Genomic DNA, 24792 nt, shown 5'->3' on the forward strand with positions numbered 1-24792 from the left:
TATAAATAAAATTATACAATATGCTTTTTCTGTCTGGCTTCTTATACTTCGCATTAAGTTTTCAAGGTTAATCCATGTTGTGGTATGTATCAGTACTTCATTCCTTTATACAGCTGAAATACATTCTATTGCATGGATATATGACATTTAATCATTCATAAATTGAGGGATAGTTGGGTTGTTTCCAATTTGGGGTTTTATAAATAAAACTGCTATGTACATTCATGTACAAGTTTTGTGTGGACATGTTTTCAATAATCTTGAATAAATATCTAAGAGTGGAATTGCTAGTAACTCTATGTTTAACTTTTTGGGGAGCTACCAAACTATTTTTCAAAGCAGTTTCACTATTTTACATTTTCATTTACATTTATACCAGTGATGTATAATGGTTCCAATTTCTCTACCTATTCACCAACATGCCACCTGTCTTTTTTATCTTAACCATCCTAATGGATGGGGAGTGATAACCGATGTTGATTTTCATGTCCCTAATAACTGTTAATGGTCTTTTCATGTGCTTATTAACCTTTTGCATTTCTTCAGAGAAATGTCTATTCAAATCCTTTGCTCATTTTTAATCAGATTGCCTTTTTATTATTGAACTGTAATTTTTTTATATATTCTAGATACCAGTGTCTCATCAGATACATGATTTGCAAATATTTTCTCTCATTCTGTGAGCTGTCTTTTGAGGCACAAAATCAATTTTCATAATGTCCAATTTACCCATTATATTTTTTGTTCTTGTACTTTTAGTGTCATATCTAAGAAATCATTGCCTATTCAAAGGTTACTAAGATTTACACTTTGGCTTTTTTCTAAAAGTTCTTTTGTTTTTAGATTTTACATGTAAGTCTCTGATACATTTTCTGTTACTTTTTATATGTGGCATCTTATGTTATTTTGCATGTGGATATCCAGTTGTCCCAGCCTGAATTTTTGAAAAGATTCTCCAAAGAATTGTCGTCTTAGCACCCTTGTCAAAAATCAAATTGCCATATATCAAAAATATACAAGGATCTCAAAAAATTCAGTAACAAAAAAAAAACTATTAAAATTGGGCAAAGGACCTGAATAAACGCTTCTTGAATGAAGACATACAAATGGTCAACAGATAAATGAAAAAATACTCAACATCTCTAATTATTAGAGAAATGTGAATTAAAGCCACAATAATATATCATTTTGCACATGTTAGATTGGCTAGCATCAAAAAGATGAAAGATAACAAGTATTGGTGAGAACGTGAGAAAAAGGAATATGTACACTGTTGGTGGGACTGTGAATTAGTACAGTCATTTTGGAAAATGATATAAAAATTTCTCAAAAACTAAAAATTGAATTACCATGTTATCCAGCAATCCCACTTCTGGGTATACATCCAAAGAAACTGAAATCGGTAGTCAACGAGATGTTGGCATTTCTATGTTCATTGCAGCATTATACACAATAGCCAAGATATGGAAATAACCAAAGTGCCCATCAACAGAGGAATGAATTTTTAAAATGTGATATACACAATGGAATATTATTCAGCCTTAAAAGAGGGCTATCCTGTCATTTGTGACAACATGGATGAAACTAGAAGATACTATGCTAGGTGCAATAAACCAAGCACAGAAAGATTAATACTACATGATCTTACTTATATGTGGAATCTAAAAGAGTCAGACTCATAGTAGGAGAGAGTAGAATAGTGGTTACCAGAAGCTATGGGTCAGGAAGTGGAGAGGGAAAGGGAAGACATTGGTCAAAGGGTGCAAAGTTTCAATTAGAGAAGAGGAGTCTGTTTTGGTGATCTATTGCACAGCATAATGAGTACAGTTAATAATAACATATTCTATATTTCAACATAGTTAAAAAAGTGGATTTTAAATGTTCTCCAAAAAATGATAAGTATTTGAAGTGATTGATACGTTAATTAACCAGATTTGATCATTCCACAATGTATACCTGCATCAAAACATCACATTGAACTCCATAAATGTATACAATTATTATTTGCCAATTAAAAATAAAATAAAACTATATTTCAAAAATCAATTCACCATAAAAGCAAGAGTTTATTTTTGGACTATCCTTGTGTCTCTATTATACTGTTTTGATTACTATAGCTTTGTAGTAAATTTTAATACTGGAAAATGTGAGTTTCTTTCTCAGAAAGGCAACTGAGATTTTGATAGGGATTATGTTGAATCTGTAGATCAATTTGAGGGATATGGCCATTATAACAATAGTACATCTTGCTCTTTGGGGTCAGTTTTCTATAAAGGCATTGATGGCAAATGGCACAGATGGCAAAATTTGAATGTGGCCTTAAGGCAAAGAATACATGTGAAGTTCTTTGGTCTATTCTTGCAATAGTACATTCAAAAGAAAAAGTTATAAACTTAAAAATGTGTTCTTCCTGACTGTTGTGTAAAGTGGGTACTAGTAACATGATAAATCTGTTCCTATGAAGGAGGTCAACCTCTAAAAGAGCAACCTCAAGGCACAGCAGTCACTTCAGAAAGTTAAATGCCAAAGAGAATGTGAGGGGATTTGCCACACAGGCTGAGTTGTTCAGTTGTTCGACTAAATCATGAGGCTGTGCTCACTTACCCCACTCCCAACACACACTTACTACAAATTAAGTTGTTTAATCTGAAACCTTAGAAATGTGATTTAACCTGAGACTCATTTACCTTCTGTCAAATGGAAATAAATAGTGATACCAATAGGTTTTTCTAGGATCTGTGCTAGATAAGCATTCACGACAGATAAAGTGGGGGACATTTGGAAGATTATAATAGGAAAAAGGGGTGCAAAAGCAGTAGTACATAATGGTAACTCAAGTTCGCCAGGCTTTTTGAAATATTTCTCAAGAACAACATATCAGTGTTAAACAGGCTTTCTCCCTCTTTTTCAGTATCTGTAATTTTATTGGACTCTCCTCAGAAAATACCATGGACTATTCTAAAGTTCCACTAAAGTGAAGAGCTGGACTCACCATACAGGGAAAAGTGGGACTGACAATGAGGCTGCTAAATAACTCCCATTAACTTGGATTTTTCTGCTTGCTCTCTGAGATGCTCCCTGACAAGTCAGTGAGTAAAGGTCATCTCTCAGTGTCAAGGAATTATACCCACTTCAAGTCCGAAATGGGACATGAGAGACCATCTTTACCTCAACTGGGAAACTTACACAGTAATTTTTTTTTTTTAATTTAAAGAGGAGTCTTAAATAAGGTTTACAAATAAGGAGTCGGTAGCATTTAAAAGTTTTTCATATTTTGCCTCATAATGACAAAAACTTTATCACAGTCTGGATTCTGAAATTTGGGAACTTCTCATCTGGACTAGTGATCCTCCCATTACTCCAAGTAGCCAAGAGGACTCCCTGAGCATGATCCAGGGGCCATTGTGGAAAGAGGGGTACAAAGAAACCAGGCTGCCACATTCCCACATTCCCACTTCATCTAACAGCGCACTTATTTCATCTGTTTAATATGCCATGTTTTTACATAGCATTTTCCAACTCTACTGATGCAGGACAGGCAAGCCCCAAAATTGCGGCTTAGCCAGGGAGGGTTCTCGGTTTCGTGCAGGAAAGAATTCAAGGGTGAGCTGATGGTGTTACACAGCATCTTTTACTGAAGTGACAGTATACAGCAGCAGCACAACTACTGCTCCTTGCTGAGTTAAACAGGGCCAGCCCATGGGCAGTGTGTCCAGAGTAGCAACTCAGAGGCAGTTCGGCACTCATATTTTACCCACTTTTAATTATATGCAAATTCAGGGGCAGCTTATGCAGAAATTTCTAGGATGAAGGTGGTAACTACTGGGTTGTCAGGTCATTGCCATGGAAAGGGACAGTAATGTCTGGGTGTTGCCTTGGCAATGGTAAACTGACATGGCATACTGTGGGGCATGTCTTATGGAGAAGTCCTTATGCTCCGGACCTCTTTTGGCTAGTTCCCAATTTGTTCCAGTGTCCAAGTTCTGCCTCAGGAGTCTAGTCCCACCTCTTCCCTGACTACTACTTACTCTTATGACCCTGAAAAAATTATTTCTCTGTACCTCACTTCACTCATTTTTAAATACTTGATTGTAATAATACTTGTCTCATTAACTTGTTTTAAAATTTAAAAGAGTTAGTATACTTACAGAAGTTACAATAGTACCCAAGGCATAATACGTGCTCAGTAAGTATGCTTACTGTTATTGCTATTAATATTAAATAAAGTATTTTGTTGTAAAAAAACAAACGTTTGAATATATGGATGAAGGCCATGAAGGCTATCCTCATTCAATAAAGGAATCACCTTTGCAGGGGTCCTAACAGGTATTTATCTGACCTCCAAATGGGATACTTAAAATGAGTTGATTATTGCCTCCAGTCATTACTCAACATCTCTGACCATCACAAACTGCCTTTTTCTATCATGTCAGTATCTGTTATTTCTAGTAAGGCCAGAAAGGTACATCATTTGCTTATTTTAAGATAATCCCGAGGCACTTTCTGAGCCTTTTCCCCCTCCAGATTACTGTTGCCATCATCATCTTCATCGTTGCGATCACTGTCATCAAGTATTATTCATAACATTAGTTGAGAGCTTACTATGAGCCAGATCCTGGAAAAGTGCTTTACATAGACAATCATATTTAAAATTTGTAGTAAGCTTGTGATGATGGTGTCATTATTAACTTTATTCTGAAAACTTATTGAATAAAAGCCATCCTGACACTTATTAAAACAGTATGAAAGGTATTTTTCAAGACTAATGTAATAGAATTATTATAATAGGAAAGACAGATTGGGCTCAACTCTGGACACAACAGGGACAAGTGGGCATTTATAGCCAAGAAGAAGAATGAGGGGATCAGTGGATAGAAAACTACTTAATAGAAGACATTAAGGGTAGGGGGGGATTCTTTGATAAATGGACCTAAGAGGATTCTTGCTAAAGGCAGGCTAAGCAATTATATGTCAGAGGTGGAGGACAAGGAACTTTATCAGCTATCAAGGGTGATCAGATATCAAGAGTGGGGGGGGGATGATTATGATTTAGTAGGATTCTTTACTAAAAATAAATTTAGTAAGTTCTTTATTAAATTGGGAGCTGGGGAGGCCAAAGACAAAATGAGGGCCAGTGCCAAGGCCTAGTCAAGAAAAGGGTTCAGAGGACCTTAAATAAAGTTTGATCAAGAAGTGAAGAGTCTTTCAGCTGGGCACAGAGGCTCATGCTTGTAATCTCAGCACTTTCGGAGGCCAAGGCAGGCAGATCACTTAAGGTCAGGAGATCAAGACCAGCCTGGTCAATGTGGTGAAACCTGGTCTCTACTAAAAATGCAAATATTAGCCAGGTGTGGTGCCATGCTCCTGCAATCCCAGTTACTTGGGAGGCTGACATATAATCCCAGCTACATGGGAGGCTGAGTCAGGAAAACCCCCTGAACATGGAAAGCAGAGGTTGCAGTGAGCTGAGATCACACCACTGCACTCCAGCCTAGGTGATAAAGCAAGACTCTGTCTTCAAAAAAAAAGAAGATAGTCTTTCTCAAACTACATGAGAGCAGTCACAGTTTTTCACGGACTGTGGCATATTCAAGATAAAATATAGTCTCTAAGACAGAGTAAATGCTCATTAATATTTATGATATGATCAAATGAAGATTAGAAAAACCAGGGCTTATAGCGGATAAACAGCTTGCACAAGGTCACATAGAGAGTGGTGTAGCTGGCAATTAGTTCAGGTCTGCAAGATTCCCAAAGTTTCAGCTCTCAGAGAGAGTATGATGATCTCATCCCCAGATCATACCAGAACAAGTTCCAGCTATCTCTTTACTCTTGAAGGGAAATAAATGTGAATTTCAGCCTTAGATACTAATACTTCCATTAGTAGTATAAACAGTGTCTTCCAATTCTACCTACAAAACCTGCAAAAGTTTCTTCCAGAGTTTTCTCATACAGTCACTTGATATGAAAACTAGCACATTCCAGAATCAGCACTTTTGTAGCCTTTATTAAAGAATTCAAATGATTCATGGTTTAATTAAGGAATAATTAAAACTTATTAAGTCATGGTCAAAAGATTGGTGGCTTGTCTATTGCAAGTTATTGTATGAAATGAAAAATGCCACTGATTATCTATGTAATTGTAGTGCAAAGCAAAGTCACCATCTCATTCTTCATCCATCAGCCTGGGTTTTGGGAATAGCTATTAAATGGCATGTGCAATTACCCGTCTTTCACAAGAAAAGAATCCCCGTGGCCTGCAGACATTTCTGACCTCTTTTTGTAGTTGTACTACTTAGAAATTGCTATTTCACAATTGAGGCAGGAATTCTTGAAAATATATAAGGCAGGATCCAAGTGAGCTGGACAGACACCAGGTCACTTCTTTTCCCTACATCTGACTGCCTTGGCCACTTCAGTACTATGAGAGCAACAGCCATTGTCCTGCTCTTGGCTCTGACACTTGCAACCATGTTCAGTGAGTATCTCTGATAATACTGCTCCTGCCCTTGCACTAATAGCTCATGTAGTCTTCTGCCTATGTAATTCTGGGATATATGTAATTCATCACATAAATAATAAGGGAAACTTTTTGAAATGCATCTTTTGCCTCAACCAACAAATCACTAAATCACATCACCTTAGGGGTAGAGTGGATGTTAAGAGTCAGCTAAAGTCAAATGCTTATTCATGAGAATAATTTGTGTAATTTTTTACGGAGATGATCATCCAGATTCTGCTTTGACTTGATATCACCATTTACAGGGAACTCATTTCTTCATAAAACATTACAATCAATTGTTTGGCACCATGGGTTATTCTTCTATTATTGAGTTAAAATTGGCCTCCCTAGAATTTTCAACCACTGTTCCAACATCTATCGTCTATACCTGTCCACAATAGCAGATCTCCCTAAATATGACTCACTGATTTCTTCTGTCTCTACTGAGCTCTGCTTATGAAGTAGAAAAGATTAGACAAACTTCTCATTCATCATGGCATCTTTTCCATTTCTTTGACTGGATTCCACTCCCACTCCAAAAAAGAAAAAAAATTTAAAGATATGTGTGAAGAGCTTCAACATTTGATACAATACAATGCTGATACACAGTTCTGAAGATTTTTATGACAGGCTGAAAGCTAAAGCATAAATCAAAGATTGTTTTTCTAGTAAGATTAGGTTCTTCCAGAGTTTAACATTGTCTTGTCTTTGTTTTTCTTTCAGGTGTAGAATGTGCCCAACAAACAAAAAAGATGGTCAGTACATCCATCCTACTTTTATGTAATTTTAAAGTCAATAGCAGTAAGGAAATATTTGATAATACATAGTAATTAAATTTCCATATGTTTGAATATTTACTTTATGTGTATCAAAACTGGTTTTATTTCAAAAATTGTAGGCAGATTTTTCTAAAATGGAGAGAGTAGAACAAGGTGGTGAGACACTAGCAACAAAGCTAGAAAGCCCTGGTCTTTAATTCCACCTTTTTGATCACGTGGCCATGGGCAACATACTTGTAACATTATTCCAAGACTTGAAGCCATAGTATTTGAAAAGAGCTTAGCACAGTGCCTGGCACATAGTGAAACTCAATAAGGGCAAGTCATGATTCTTATAATTTGTAAATGAGTCACAAACATCTTTGTTCTCTGTCTTAGAAAATAAGGACTTTAATTTAGCCTTCCATTTATGACTCAGGTTAGAGTAATGAGTATTGTTGAAAAACTCTAGGTGTGGTAGTAAAAATCTTTAGTCGGTACTCAATTTGAGTTCCACTCTAAAGTCTGTTGCTTATTAACTATGTGACACTGGGGCCTGGGAAATTTCTTTTATGTCTTTGAGTCTTTTGTTTTACCTATTAAAGAAAATAATACAGTTAAGGATATAAATTTTGGAGTCAGATGGGCCTGAGTTCAAGCCATCTTTCATGATTTAGTAGCTGTGAGAGGATGTAAAGGATTACTGAAAGTTATGAGCTTGGTAGTTTCCCATCACAATGTTGAGTATCACATAAACTTTGTCTCCCTGGGATTTGAGCAGGCAAGAAGAGGAATTGAAATCACACTGGCATATACTTACCATAGGGCACTGCTGTTTCTATTCTGCTGCACTAGCCTCTAAGGTTCTCCTGCTATTTTGCCATGCATACCAATCTTTGCATCAGCTCCACTCACCTTAGCCCGAAAACAGGAGGTGTATGGAAGCTGATGAATGAATGAATGAATTAATGAAGCATATCTGGAGGGAAAGAAGAATTCAGCTTTAAGTTTGAGTATATTCCAAGCTATTCAAGTAGAGATATTCAACAATTAATAAAATATCATGCCTAGACCTCTCGGACAAAACGACGTGGAGATACAGTCTTTTGTATACAGCTGGAGTTTGTGTAGACCTGAAAGATAAATCAAAACATAAAAAATTGTGCCTATTATTTATTCAGTGTTTTCCATGCAATGTAGTGCTAAGCATTGTACACATCTTTTCATTTACATATTTTTTACTTCCACCCTACAATGTGGTTATTATCTTTATTTTACAGGTAAAGAAACTAAAGCTTAGAGAGGTAAAATAATTTTTCCAGGGTCACATAGTCAGGATTTGCATTCAGATGTGTTTGACTTTACTGTATGTGCTCTTCTATATGCTCATAGATTTTTTTAAAATATGAAAAACTTTTCTTGAGAATTGCCTACCTACTTCCACAGGCTTTGCTCTAGGAATTTAGAACACTGGTTCCCAAGTACAATATTAAGATACATTCATCTATGTGCTGGTGAAGTATATAACAAGTAAATTGTTACCAATAATTAGTAGTAAAAAACCTGTCAATAATGTACTAGTCATTAAAATCATAGTAGTTATCCCTATATTTCACACTTGCATTCATCTTGAGCTTTTTCAGTGAAAGACAGAAATAGTAGGATAATTCCTACAGAAAATATATCACACTTCTGAGTACTCCCATGAGAATGGTTACATTTGAGAATATGCCATGTATTTTAAGAACTGATACATCAACCAGTATGGTGAGAAAAAAATCTATTTTTACATTAAGCTATGATTTGGGAACCAAGTATGGTGAAGATATTTAGCAGTCATGATTTTATATCTGACATAGAACATCTTTACATTTGAGATGTCTTGAAGGGGTTAGATGAGAACCCAACAATTGTAATAAGAAACATGTGTTGACAGCCCTCAGAGCTTGCTTGGAAAATCCTAAATCCTGATAATAAAGATTTGGTTGAAAGAGTTGAAGGTTTTTAATATGTTTTTCAGGTTGACTGTAGTAATTATAAAAAGTTACCACCAGGACAAGAGAGATTTTGTCATCATATGTATGAACCAATTTGTGGATCTGATGGCAAAACTTATAAAAATGATTGCTTCTTCTGTTCTCAAGTTAAGTAAGTATTAAAATGTTTTCTTTTTCATATTTAAGGTAAAAGTATATATTAAGACAAATTAGAAGGTGTGATGTAGGGCCTAAGGAATATGTGAATTATATCATATTGTCTCTAACAAACAGAACCTTCCAGTTGGTAGAATTTGGGAGTGCCTGATATCACAATATCCCCACATATTCTGGAAGTAAGAGTCAATGGGAGAATTCTAAAATCACCAAGTTGAAAGGAAATATATGGTCATCTAGTTCAACTTCCACTTGATAATCTATTGCTTAAACTTCCTCTACAGAAAAGGTACCAAATAGTCTCACAGTCCAGCTGGATTATTTCCAGGGATAAGGAATGTCCTCTCTCCTAAGCATGTTATCCACATCTGGTAGAATGAGCCATGTTTTTGCTCAGCTTTAGCAACTAGGCTTGGATATGTTAGAGTCCCCTAATGCCTGGGATAACAGGGGATAATATCTGCAAAATCTGAAGAACTTCCTGTGTTTCAGAGTATTATGTCTCAACAGAATATATGTTGGTGCTATAGTAAAAATTACACTTAAAAAATCAAATAGCCAAAAGTCTTTTAAAGATTATAAACTAATCATCGCCAAGATATATCAACATTAATTCAAAAATTATGAAATAATGAATGATATACTGGAATGTGTAAAAACATATGGGTCATTTAAAATATTTTCAGAAACACAGATGAAATAAAAATAAGTATCTAACATATGTGGCATATTGTTCTGGTTCTTTTTTTAATAAAAGAAAAATAACAATTTTTATGAAAAGAGACTTCTAAGTGTATGTTTCTCTTAAATTAAAAAAAATCATGAAAATGTTTTCAGGGATATAAATTATGATGTATTTGAGCATCATCCTTATATAATCAGCACCAGGTTCAAAAATATTTCTAAATTGCAGTCACTCCTTTTAAAAACATCAATAAGCGGGGAAACTTGAATACATTTTTAGGATTCATTAGTGAAGTTTGGATGCTAATGAAATGCCTATGGGCTCAGAATTTCTCATTTGTTGCTATATTCTCTCCACAGGAAAACTGACGGCAAACTTAAATTTGTACATTTTGGAAAATGTTAAATCTATCTTGTGAGTCCAAAATATCTTTTAATGCATCTATTCACAAGAGACACATTTCTGTTCCCATATTATCTATGCCACATTGCCTACTCATCACCATATGTAGATTTCTTTGTAGAATAAAGCAGATATAAGGGAAATAAATGTGCACCTAACTCTTTTTTTGGGGGCAACTGAGTTGAATCTTCTAGATTTGTTTTTTACTTTTGGGTGCTGTCTAATAGATAATTTTAGGGAAAAAGCAAGGGCCAGTTAAGACTAGTAATAGGAACTAGAAAATTAAAGGCCCTGAAGCTGATGCATTCTTCTTACCCAGACTAGGAAAACACTCCATGTACATTACTTAGTTATTGAACATTCCTGAAATATGAACAGATAAAGAGAGACCCTTCAGGCACAAGAATCAGAAAACACTGCTTTGCTAGATGTCTCTTGGGTTTAAGACACTGAGAATTGCTCTGGATTGGGACTGCTCTCTAACTGTTTCCTACTGTATGTTTATAAAATGTGGCTGGTAAAAAAATGGTTGGTAAAGTTGTGCAACTTCTCACATATTAGTTGATGTCTCCAATATTTTTCTTTCTCTAATGTTTGATCTCAGGTCTGAGACTTGAAATTTAGCTTATCCTACTATTATATCATAAGTTTCTTAAAGACCAGAGAATATGCCTTGTAAATCTTTGTAATCCATTTGTGCATATATTCAATCACAAATATCTATTAAGGCCTACTTTGTCAATGTCAGTGTTCTGCCTTGGAGAATACAATGTTGAGCAGAGTAGATGTGGTTTTTCCCCCTTGGAGTTCATATTCTGTGAAGGAATTTTCTATGCTTGGTATAGCATCTTGCATAAAACTGATATAAAAACATGCTCAGCAAATTGAATTGAAACTAAGCAACATTTTCATTAGATTATAACAGAGTCACACGTGCATTTAACATATGAAAACCTACCTATATATTATCTATAAAGAGGGAGAAAGAGAAAATATAGTCAAACCCTTTTTAAGCTATGATCTGGTCTTGCAAATTCATCAGAGATTTAGAGAACAAGACTGTCTATCAGAATGACCCATGTTAACCTCCACAGAATTCAGGTAGAACAGTGTTTGTTGTTTCTTTTCTTTTCTTTCTCTCTTTTTTCTGTTTTTACTTTCAGAATGATGCAAGAGCATCACTAACATTACTTAAAAACACTTTCTTTAAATTTGTTGATTGGAATTTAGGGAGGGAAAAAAAGTGCTCTTCCAAGAAACTCTTTAAAGGAATTAAAAATATTAACCTAGAATTTATTCATTCATCTTTTCACCAAATATTTATTAAATATTCACTCTGCCAGATGCTGCTAGAAATGAATCAGAGAGCAAATAAATATAAACATTAGTCTTTTCTTCATGGAGCTTTAAGTCTAGAGGGGAAGAATTATGTTACATCAATCTTAAATATACATGTTTGAAAAAACTAGACAAACTGGGTAATCAGGAAAGACTTCCCTGAGAAGGTAACTTATAAGCAGAAACCTGAAGGATGGATAGAAGTCAGCAAAAGAAAATGGTGGGCAAGAGCAGTGAGTTGGAGTTGGGGGGAGGTTGGGGTTGAGAAATGAGAAGCAGCCAGGCACAGTGGCTCACCCCTGTAATCCCAGCACTTTGGGAGGCCGAGACAGGAGGATTGCTGGTGCCTAGGAGATAAAGACCAGCCCAGGCAACATGGTGAAATGCCATCTCTACAAAAAATAGAAAAAATTAGCTGGTGTGGTAGTATATGTAGTTTCAGCTACTTGGGTGGCTGAGGCAGAAGAATCAATTGAGCTTGGAAAGTCCACTTGAGCCTGGGAGGTTGAGGCTGGATGTCAAGGCTGAAATGAGCTGAGATTGCTCCCCTGCACTCTGGTCTGGGTGATGAAGTGAGACACTCTGTCTCAAAAAATATTAATAACAATAAAAGGAAAAAGAAAAGGAAAAAAAGAGAGAAGCATCATTCCAAGCAGAGTGAACACATGAGACTGCAATGTAGAAAACCAGCATAAAGAGTTGTTGGCCAATTCATGTTTTCCAACCACTCTTCCTTGTTATCCTCTCTACCACCCACTTCCCACAATCCATTTTCTAACAGCCTTCAGAGTGATATTTCTAAACATGGACCTCATCATCCATTCCCCTGGTAAGGTTGCTTCAGTGAGTCTCACTGCTTACAGACCCATCAATATCAGCCACCTCACTCTCCAAACTCATTTCTCTCCACTCCACGCTTTGCCCCAGACTGGCCACCAGTCTCAGAACCTCCCATGCACTCTGAAATTTTGCACATGCTCATCCCTCTTTCTACAATTATCTTTCCCACTTTTCCATCTTACCAATTTCCACGTCATCTTTCAGCCTTAATGCCATTATCTTTAAAAATCATCTCCTATATATTTGGTCCTCCTAAATTAGCATACTTTATATTATTTTCACTCTAGTTCTGTAACCATCTGTTTCCACTGGCATATTGTGGGCTTGCAGTTGGCATGCCATAGGTGTTCAATTAATACCTTATAAATTAACTAAGCTAAATTAAAATGAATTGAATTTGGCTTCTGTCAACAAGTAAGCAAGGAAACCATGGTGTCTTTTCCCAGATAACTCTGAAGTCAGGTGTCTTCACTGCCGACCCAGCTCCAACATTAGAATGTATATCTATTTGCATTCTGCATCAACCCAAACTCTGCTTCTTCAAGCTCCCTACGAAGAATCCACAAACACACAAGCAACAGAGAGCAATAAATGCTTTTCCAGAGATTGTGGGGGAGTCATCAAAATGGCAATTACCTTGCACAGCCCACAGCTCAAGATTCCTTATTACATTCCTTTCATCTCTTGCAAAACTACCTTGTAAAATCCTTGTCACTTGTAACATGAAAAAAATTACCATAAAATGTTAAAGATATACAAATAAAATAAGATGAAAACAATTAAATAATTACCAAAACCTGTTGCTAGAACTGAAGCCTACACAAATTCTAAGAAATGTCACTGTTTCATTTTTAATTAGCTCTTCCTCACACTTAAGCAAAGCATGCATTACTATATCCAATAAGCCAGTCCTTGTAAAACAGGTAACTCATGTCCATCAGAGAACAATTTTAAGCTGAAGTATTGACTTTGGAATGTTGATTAACAATAAGGGTGCAGATCAAGGAAATGGAATCCAGAGTTATAAACACATTCCTTAACACAACACATCCACGTGGACACATTCTGAAAATATTTCAGAATTTCTTTTAAAAAGAACTCTAAATCCAAACACAGCAGTCAATATAAAATTAAGCGTTTTAAGAGCACCTGCTTTAAAACAGGAAAAAGGCTACTGGAGTTCTGCGAGATGCTTCTGGAGAGTTCAGAAAACTGGTGCATCACTCCCAGTTGCCAGACTCGAAGTGCTCCTTTCTAGGACATGAGGCACTTCAAGCTCACAAATAGGTGTGGAGGTTAAAACAACTGAGGCCCCACCCAGCCAAGCCCTGCATGACTAATCAAAGAGTAAGCCTGGCTTTGGGTTTCTTTCTATCCTTGTGCCCAGTTTCTGAATCTTATTCTGCCTGCCCGTGAAACTCCTGGTTACTGCTGCATCCCCAGCCTGAGCCCCTGCCTCTGTAATGAGCCCAGGAGCCTAGTCCTCTGGTACTTTGCACCTCTAGGTTGTGCTCCTTGCTCCTCTGTTCTCCACTTTACTATTTCTAGAACAGCAGCTCAGTGGCAAACACCCTCAAAACACTGGCCACCCTACTTCTGTTTTGGTTGCCTGTCTGGGCTCCAGTTGTTTCTTATACATCTCTGAGGCCCACCAATTGCTTGAACTACCATCTGTTTGCTGCCACACCCTTTAGACATTAACTTGTCCTCCCTGTCAAACTAAAATTATTTGTGAAGGCTGTAGAATATAATGGTTAAAAATTAAGGGGCTTTGGGCAGAGAAAGCCCTGGGGTCAAATTTAGCTTGGTCACTTCTAAGTAGCCTTGAGTTTGTGGCTTAAGCTCTGAGTTTCAGTTCCTGCATTTCGAAAGGAGACAATAGCAGTTCCTTCCAGATTAGCGTGAACTAATATGTATACAGCACATAATATTGTGCCTGGCATGTAATTAGCTAACAATAAAAGGTAGATTTAAAATATAATAACAAAAATCTGTAGTTGTAATAAGTTTGTCCCGTAAGCATATGGGTGGTTCTAGTTTAGGTTCTGGCACTTCCTAGTATTTTCTGCAACCCCTCCCTATCACAACCACCACTCCCACTTGACCCTATCCTGAGATACAGCACTGAGAGCCTCCTGTTAGAGTAGATAATCACAGGGACAGCCACAGAAGTCACCGGAGTGGCTTGACTGCAATGAAATGAAAAGACACAAACCTCCATTAGGGCTTCTGGAAGGGTATTTTAAAAATTATCCTCAGTGTTTTTTAGAAATAATATAAAATTAGATATATATTCTGGTTTCGAGCCCTGTAAGAGCAGGGAATTGGGTGTTGTTCATCCTGTGTCTCAAATAAGTATTCATTTCTCTTCTGCCTGACACATAGTAGGTAACACCTGAAATATATATGTAATTTTTAAACTGTCAGGGTAAACAACTTCAAAACAAACTCTACTATCAGGGAAAACAACATCAAAACCAACTCTAGGCTAAATATATTTAAAACCACATATGTAATATCCTAAGGGCACAAAGAGGCCCATACTGAATTCTACATTGCCTGAAAATTATAAAACAGACCACTATTATTTAGCCAAGGCCAGAGAATAAAACCAACTGAATACCTCCACAGATGAAGAAATGTTTCTAGAATCTGTGGTTGCATGAGTGTCCTTCCTAAAAGAGAGGAAGATGGAAATAGAATTAGAGGAGAGCTGGTAGCCTGAGTAGCAGTGAAGAATGGCAGCTGGAGAGGAGGCATACAAACACTTTAAAAATAGAACGCTGCCGGGCGCAGTGGCTCACGCCTGTAATCCCAGCACTTTGGGAGGCCGAGGCGGGTGGATCACAAGGTCAGGAGATCGAGACCATCCTGGCTAACACAGTGAAACCCCGTCTCTACTAAGGAATACAAAAAATTAGCTGGGCGTAGTGGCGAGTACCTATAGTCCCAGTTACTCGGAAAGCTGAGGCAGGTGAATGGCATGAACCTAGGAGGCAGAGGTTGCAGTGAGCCGAGATTGTGCCACTGCACTCCAGCCTGGGCGACAGAGCAAGATTCCATCTCAAAAAAGAAAAAAAAAAAGATAGAGTACATGTGCTCTTTCATAAACTGAGTGATAAGACTTATGAGCATGTGTATTGTCATTATCGTTACTATTTAAACTATATTTTTATTATATACATTGTGTATACATAATATATGACAAAATAGAGAAAAGATTAGAAGGACAAGGAGAAAAGAAGTAGGTGTTCTCAGGAATTAAATTGGCCACGAATTCAAAAACATTTGCTTTGTGAAAAGCATCAATATATTTGCTTTTAAGGTATTTTCTTAAAGATACCTTCTCTAATATCTTCAGGCCTCTTTGATCACAAGGACATTCTTCCCTCAAGGAAATTACTTTTCTACTAAAATAGTATTAAGTTGACCAGGAAAACAGTCCACATAGGGGCCCACTTTACAGAGAATGTAATGCAGACTGGAGTAGCACATTACGTTGCTTAACTGGGATGAATATTTCCACTTCCTCTGGGACAGCTTCCATGAAGAGCAAAGCAAAGCATCATTTTCAGTTTTCTGACAGAAACTTTTAGTCAAAGAAGACACCTCAAATATTGAACCAGTGATTCAGAAATCTAAAGATTTCTGGATGTCACAGACCAATTACATTTTTTATAATTATTTATTGCAAAGTAAAGTGAAAACCACAATAGAAATTCTATCTGTTGCAAGACAAAAATGACCCACAATTTTTAGGAAACTATGCCATCATTTTAGCCCTTATCTATATAAAGGCACAAAAGTCACCTGTTGGCAATAATATAATAAGTAAAATGTTGTATTCCATTTGGCTGAATGTTAAAATGCAAGAATACTTGCATTTTTGGGTCTGTTTTTCTTTCCTCCCAAACAATAACCTCCTAAAATAACTGACACAAGCAGTAAACATAACATTTATATAAAGTTACTACTGGAAGAGTAATAGTGGCATTTAATGACCACTTTTGGTATTTTTAAGATAGTTCTTGCATGCCTCCTGAGTTTACTAACATCCATTAAAGAATATCTGATATCAGGTTCTTGCTAAATGCTTTACATCATGATCTTATTTAAATCCCAAAACAACCTTATGAATACAGACCTTTTAATATCACCAGCTTGGAAACTTCTTGAAGACAGTGTTTATAACGTTTACTAGGGTATACCTAATACCTAATATAGTAATGAACATAGTAGGAGTTCAAAAAACCAAAAACCAAAAGTAATAAGTTAATGAATGAGTCCTCTTTTCTCTCACTTGTGAAAAACGAGGTTCAGTGAAGACAGACTATGTTGTTCAACACAGATAGGAAATGATGGAATGATGATTGACAAGGGCATTCACTGGCTTCAGAACCCAAGCTTTTAAACATTGCTGTACTGAGTTCTCTAGGCAACATCATCATTCTCATCCCCATAGCAGCCCATCTGAACAGATTCTGGCTGTTTTACTGATTTACAGGGAAATAAATGTAAGTAAGCTCTCGGTATTCCAACCTTTTCAGGCTGTAGGTGTTACGTTCATTAGTGTCACAGAGTGCCTTCCAGCCCATGAACGCGAAAGGCCAGAGGAACTGCCAGTGTCTTATCATACAGCCATAGAATGGCTCTTTGAAAATGCCATTTTGCACAGTCAAAGCCAAAGGTCATAAATAATGTTTTGTTAAAATCTTCATTCCTGGTAACTAAGTTATTTCCTAATGTTTGGCATAGTGAGAAGTGCAAATGTTGCCCTTCCTTTAGAAATGGCAATGCAGTTGATGATCACTAGCTAAGTTTGCCCCTTGAGGCTGAACACAATGGAGGTCTCTGGTTCTTCATTCATCAAAATATATGTGGCCTCTTAGAGTTAGCCATGTTTGGAGATAAAGCAATCATGGCCAAAGCATCAGGGACAGTTCAGCTTCTGTACCATCTGATTCTTAAGATATACACATGGATCCTCATTCTAGTGCCTGAGAATGCTAGTGATCTTCCCTCTAAGGAAACTTATGTAAGCAACTTCCAACAGAGAACAGGTAGATTGACAGCAGGTATTCAGTTAGCTCTCTCCCTATCTCCATTAATTGCACCACCAAATTCTACACTCTTAACAAAGTCATTCTCTGTTAAAGAACCTGGGTTACTAGCTGAGCCTTGTCAACCAAGATCAGTGAATGGATTCCTCAGATTTACGACCAATGTAGAACTTGACCTGACAGGGTTCCAGAAGAGGGATCTGGGTAGAGAACCAAGACAACTGGTGATGAGAGGCTTACCGATCATTGCAGCAGACTCACATGAAAACGGTGCCATTGTAGAAAATGAGTTCTGAACCCAGGAATCTACTTTTAAGACTTATTCCAGAAATTCACTAGTTATGAGATTTTGATCAAATTATTTAGCTTCTCTAAGGGCCAGTTTCCTCCTCTATAAAATGGAGATGATAGGTAATATCCAACCCAGACTTATATGTGAGTCTAATAACATAACATATGTGAACACAATAGTAATTATTCATGTACCATTCAAATGTAACTTAACATTAACTTGGGTCATATTATGTAATAATATTTCACAGGAATTATTTCCAATGATTCATTATTTTAAACCTGTTGTAGTGCCATGATATGATATGTAGTGCCATGATATTTCTTAACAGAGATGACACATCTAACTAGGACAGAATTCAAGCCTTTAATGGGCTAGGTTAATAACAGCAGGTTACTTCTTTGGCCTCCACCTTTAGCCACTCTGAGCATCATGGAAGCAATAGTGTCTCTTGATCCTACCACTTTGATTTATCTTCTGAACTGAGAACCTGAGTACAAGAAATTCTAAGATTCTTTCATCTCAAAAATGAGCAAGTCTATTTTATTTTTGTTTTTGTTACGCATTTTTCTCTCTCCATCAATAAATCACTGAATCACATTGTCTCAGGAGTGGAGACCTGAAGCCTGGTCTCCTCTACTTGTTATTTTAATTAATCTCTCAGATTTCCTTGTAGTGTATATGTGTTGAGTCCCAAAGAGTTCTTTTACATTCAATATGCAGAATTCATAAATTGAGCCAGTTTCAATATATTTGCTAAGCACCGAGTAAGCAGTGAATATTGAACAGGTGTTCTGAGTTAAAAATATAAATAAAGCTTCCAAATGCTTATGGCAGTAAAAGGGCAGACCCAGAATGACGAGTAAAGAGCTGTCTTGGGAGAGATACTGATTGTGGGGTGTTTAGCAAGGTTGGTTTAGTTGACTTGGCTAGGTACGTAAGTATATGTTTTTTACTTTCTTTTGCTGTTCATGTGTCTTCAGAACTTATATAGGACAAACTTTCCAGGTGGGAAAGTGCTATTTATTAACAAAACAATGATGTAATTGTAAATAAACCATTATGGGAGAAGTTACAGGAAGAGGGTGTTATTTGAACACATCCTTGAAGGGTAGTACTACTTTGGCAGTGAAGGATATAGGTAGGTGTAAGAAAGCCTTTTCGGCCGGGCGTGAAAAATACAAAAAACTAGCTGCCTGTAGTCCCAGCTACTCAGGAGGCTGAGGCAGGAGAATGGCATAAACCCGGGAGCTTGCAGTGAGCTGAGATCTGGCCACAGCACTCCAGCCTGGGTGACAGAGTGAGACTCTGTCTCAAAAAAAAAAAAAAAAAAAAAGAACAACATTCTTGACTCTTGGTTCAGGGTAAACCTCACTTCAAAAAGTCACTGAGAAATAAACAGCAAATGATCTTATTTTTTATATGTAACACAGATATTTAATTATTGTAAACTGAGTGCCTTGAAGATACATACCTTGTAAATGAAAACCACTATACTTAGATCTTTCTCCATTTTTTCCTTGAAGTTTTCTAAAATTGAAGCATTTCCAAACAATGGCCAAGAAAATCAGTTTTACAATAATTTTAGTACCTTCCCCTGTGAAGTTTAGTTTAGCTATAAAGATATCACCAGTTAAGGAAGAAGTTTATTTGGTTAAGTTACCATATGAATGTACAACTATTTTCTACAATTTTAGTAAATGCTAGGATAGGTTAAATTTGAATGCTTGACTCATGATTTCCCCTTCATACTGGAGGCAAATGGTAGAGAATAAAGAAGTTGGGCATTGAATTCTAGTGGTGTTCAATGAGGATGGAAAGTAGGGGTGGAGGAATTGGTGTTTTGAGTTAGGTAAGAGATAGGAGGATGAGGAGGAGGGGGGTTGTGTCCCCATTGGGACATTTCACAATATCCGGAATCATTTTTGTTTGTCACACTGAGAGTAAGCTGCTACTGATATTTAGTGGATAGAGGCACAGGACAGCTTTCCAAAACACATTTAGCCCCAAGTGTCATAGTGCTGAGGCTGAAAAATCTTGTATTCTTATGAACTTGGGTTCAAATACTAGATGTGCCTCCTTGATATTTATGTGATCTTGATAACATTATTCAAATGGGACTTACATGTATTTTCAGTGTCGTGAGGATAAGCTACAAGGAATAGGAAGTTATAACAATGCTAGGAATATGATAGACTTTTAATAATTGTTAGCTCTTATGACTGCTACTATTGCTTTGCATTGTATTAATTTTACATTTATATGCAGCTCCTTAATGTTCAGTTTCTAATTGCCTCATCTTTGAGAGGGGAGAGGAAAATATATAAAAAAGGTACTAGCTTGTATTGGGGAGTTTCTTGAGGTGTTTTCCCTAGGGCATAAAAAGAGGCCCAAAAGTTATACTGACAATGTGTAAGTTTATATATCAAATATATTTTGGCTCAATATGGACCACAAATCAAAGACAACTTTATCCTGAAAAGTGAGATAGCTAACCAGATACTTTTGATTTCTAATATTACGAGTTCTGCCTCCAAAAGTAAGACAGAACAGTTGACCCAATAATTGGAGCCCATTTCTCTGGTGAGAAACAGGACATTTAAAATTATTCAACTTGTAATGGCATTTATTTTAGAATATATAAAATATTACCTATTTTGAAACTTCCTGTTGGGAGATACAAATGTGGCTCTGCAAATAGTGCTTATGCAGAGAAAGGGAGATTAAACTATTTCTGAAAACCTCCCTTGTATAAAGGACAACTGAAAATCTTGGGGATTATGCCATCAGTATAGTGGATAGTCAATAAATATTATCAAATAGATTTGCTTTCTTATTGCAGGATTTTCTATTGTAGAAAATGGGCATAGAGTCTGAAAGTAGAGCTTTGATGTCTACCAATTAATTGAGCTACCCCAACAGGAGGCATTCCTTCCTTCATCAGTATTTACTGAGTGCTTATGGGTGCCAGGTCTGTGTTAGGAGTTGGGATTACCATTGTAAACAAGACAGGCTAGTGGGGGAGGCATGCCACAATCAGATAATCATATAAACATGTCTCTTCAAACTATAAGAAGTACTATGAAGAAAAAAGGAACTCAGCAGAAGTTAAAAAAAAAAAAGCTCTGAACAATTTTATTAATTCCTAAAGACAATTTTGCATTATTTACTTTATTTGTTCATTCATTTATTAATTTATTATCTTTCATTTGTTCGATTGAGAAACTATTAAACTACTATTAAGTTACTGCGCTAGCTGCTGGGGAAAAACGCAAACAAGATACTCCTTGTGTCTTCGTGGAATTTCTGATTTAGCTATTTGAGTAACCAAATATTTTAAAGAGGAAACACTGCAATTCCCTTGTAAAATCACAAATAAGAGAAAAAAGAAAACCAGATGAGTTACCTGTAGATGAACTCCCACTCAGGGGAGCGCGCACACAGACGAGCGTGCACTCAGGGAAGCGAGCATTCAGAGGAGCCCGCATTCAGAGGAGCATGCACTCAGAGCAGATCGCACTCAGAGGAGCGCGCACTCAGAGGAGCACACATTTAGAGGAGCTAACCCTCAGGGGAGCACACACTCAGACGAGCACACACTCAGGGGAGCGCACACTCAGACAAGCAGACACTCGGGAGCGCACACTCAGGAGCTCACACTCGGGATCACACATTCAGACGAGTGCACACTCAGGGGAGCGCACACACAGATGAGCGCACACTCAGGGGAGTGAACACTCAGGGGAGTGCACACTCAGATGAGCGCGCACTCGGGAGCGCATGCTCTGATGAGAGCATACTCAGGGGAGAGCACACTCAGGGGAGCGCACACTCAGACGAGCATGCACTGAGGAAAGCAAGCACTCAGATGAGCCCGCACTCTGAGGAGCACGCACTCAGGAGCTCAGACTCAGAGGAGCACACACTCAGACGAGCACTCGCTCAGGGGAGTGCACACTCAGACGAGCAGACACTCAGGGGAGGGCACACTCAGGGAAGTGCACACTCAGGGGAGTGTGCACTCGGGCAGAGCGCACTCAGACGAGAGCGCACTCAGACGAGCTCACAGAGAAGCTCACGCTCAAATGAGCATATAGACGAGCTCACACTCAGACGAGCACACACTCAGACGAGAGCACACTCAGAGGAGCTCACACAAACGAGTGCACACTCAGATGAGCGCACACAGAGGAGCGCGCACTCAGATGAGCACACACTCAGGGGAGGGCACACTCAGGAGAGCGCATGCTCAGGGGAGTGCACACTCAGGGAAGCGCACACTCAGACGAGCGTGCACTCAGGGGAGCGAGCACTCAGATGAGCCTGCACTCAGAGGAGCATGCACTCAGAGGAGATCACACTCAGAGGAGCGCACACTAAGGGGAGCGCACGCTCAGGGGAGCGTGCGCTCAGGGGAGCGCACATTCGGGAGCGCGCGCTCAGGGGAGTGCACGCTCAGGGGAGCGCGCACTCAGACAAGAGTGCACTCAGGGGAGTGAGCACTCAGATGAGTTTGCACTCAGGGGAGCGTGCAGAGGAGCTCACACTCAAAGGAGCAAGCACTCAGACAAGAGCACACTCAGGGGAGTGCACACTCAGATGAGCACACTCTAGGGGAGCGCACACAGGGTAGGGCACACTCAGGGGAGTGCGCACTCAGGAGACCGCACACTCAGACGAGCATGCACTCAGGGGAGTGAGCACTCAGATGAGCCCGCACTCAGAGGAGATCACACACGGAGGAGCGCAAACTCAGAGGAGCACACACTTAGGGAAGCACGCACTCAGACGAGCACACTCTCAGGGGAGCGCACACTCAAACGAGTGTGCACTCACGGGAGTGAGAACTCAGATGAGCCCGCACTCAGAGGAGCTCACACTCAGGGGAGCGCACACTCAGACAAGTGCAAACTCGGGAGCGCACACTCAGAGGAGCTCACACTCATGGGAGCGCACACTCAGGGGAGCGCTCACTCAGATGAGTGCACACTTGGGAGCGCGTGCTCAGAGGAGAGCGCACTCAGGGGAGCGCACACTCAGGGGAGTGCACGCTCAGAGGAGCGCACACTCAGGAGCGTGTGCTCAGGGGAGCGAGCACTCAGATGAGCCCGCACTCAGAGGAGCGTGCACTAAGAGGAGCTCACACTCAGAGGAGCACACATTCAGACAAGCGCTCGCTCAGGGGAGTGCACACTCAGACGAGCGCACACTCAGGGGAGCACACACTCAGGGAAGCACATACTCAGGGGAGTGGGCACTCAGACGAGAGCGCACTCAGATGAGTTCACAGAGAAGCTCACGCTCAAACGAGCACACAGACGAGCTCACACACAGAGGAGCACACACTCAGAGGAGCTCACACTCAGACGAGCACACACTCAGACGAGAGCATACTCAGCAGCTCACACAAATGAGTGCACACTCATACAAGCGCACGCTCAGAGGAGCGCGCACTCACACGAGAGTGCACTCAGGGGAGCGAGCACTCAGATGAGTCCGCACTCAGGGGAGCATGCAGAGGAACTCACACTCAGAGGAGCAAGCACTCAGAAGAGCGCACACTCAGGGGAGTGCGCACTCAGACGAGCACACTCTAGGGGAGCGCACACAGGGGAGCACACACTCAGGGGAGTGCACACTCAGGAGTGCGCACACTCAGACGAGCATGCACTCAGGGGAGTGAGCACTCAGATGAGCCTGCACTCAGAGGAGATCACATGCGGAGGAGCGCAAACTCAGGGGAGCACACACTTAGGGAAGCGTGCACTCAGACGAGCACACTCTCAGGGGAGCGCGCGCTTAGGGGAACGCACACTCAAACGAGCGTGCACTCACGGGAGCAAGAACTCAGATGAGCCTGCACTCAGAGGAGCTCACACTCAGGGGAGCACACATTCAGATGAGCACACACTCAGGGGAGCGCACACTCAGACAAGCGCAAACTCGGGAGCGCACACTCAGAGGAGCTCACACTCAGACGAGCTCACACTCAGGGGAGCGCACACTCAGGGGAGCGCGCACTCAGGGGAGCGCTCACTCAGATGAGTGCGCACTCGGGAGCGCGTGCTCAGAGGAGAGCACACTCAGGGGAGCGCACACTCAGGGGAGTGCACGCTCAGAGGAGCCCACACTCAGATGAGCATGCACTCAGGGGAGCGAGCACTCAGATGAGCCCGCACTCAGAGAAGCGTGCACTAAGAGGAGCTCACACTCAGAGGAGCACACACTCAGACGAGCGCACACTCAGGGGAGCACACACTCAGGGAAGCACACACTCAGGGGAGTGGGCACTCAGATGAGAGCGCACTCAGATGAGTTCACAGAGAAGCTCACGCTCAAACGAGCACACAGATGAGCTCACACACAGAGGAGCACACACAGAGGAGCTCACACTCAGACGAGCACACACTCAGAGGAACGCACACTCAGACAAGCGCACGCTCAGTGGAGCGCACGCTCAGGGGAGTGCACACTCAGGCGAGTGCACGCTCAGGGGAGTGCACACTCAGGGGAGCGCACACTCAGATGAGCGTGCACTCAGGGGAGCGAGCACTCAGATGAGCCCACATTCAGAGGATCGCGCACTCTGAGGAGATCACAATCAGAGGAGCACACACTAAGGGGAGCGTGCACTCAGACGAGCACGCACTCAGGGGAACGAACACTCAGGTGAGCCTGCAGAGGAGCGCGCACTCAGAGGAGATCACACTCAGAGGAGCGCACACTAAGGGGAGTGCACACTCGGGGGTGCGCACTCAGACG

At 39.6% G+C, this 24792-nt stretch overlaps 1 protein-coding gene and 1 long non-coding RNA gene across 2 annotated transcripts in view; one reads left to right on the forward strand and one right to left on the reverse strand.

Moving 5' to 3' along the window:
* LOC105504205 overlaps positions 1–24792 on the reverse strand; it is a 100798-nt gene that overhangs the window by 13362 nt on the left and 62644 nt on the right. The window lies entirely within an intron of this gene.
* On the forward strand, positions 6376–10640 carry SPINK9 (serine peptidase inhibitor, Kazal type 9). The gene is made up of 4 exons (XM_011931513.1): positions 6376–6478; positions 7226–7257; positions 9281–9408; positions 10458–10640. Exons 1-4 carry the CDS (start codon positions 6424–6426, stop codon positions 10501–10503), a joined length of 261 nt encoding a protein of 86 aa, XP_011786903.1. The 5' UTR covers positions 6376–6423; the 3' UTR covers positions 10504–10640.

The sequence above is a fragment of the Colobus angolensis genome, unplaced genomic scaffold (genome assembly GCF_000951035.1).
Source record: "Colobus angolensis palliatus isolate OR3802 unplaced genomic scaffold, Cang.pa_1.0 Scaffold90, whole genome shotgun sequence".
Classification (NCBI taxonomy): Eukaryota; Metazoa; Chordata; class Mammalia; order Primates; family Cercopithecidae; genus Colobus; species Colobus angolensis.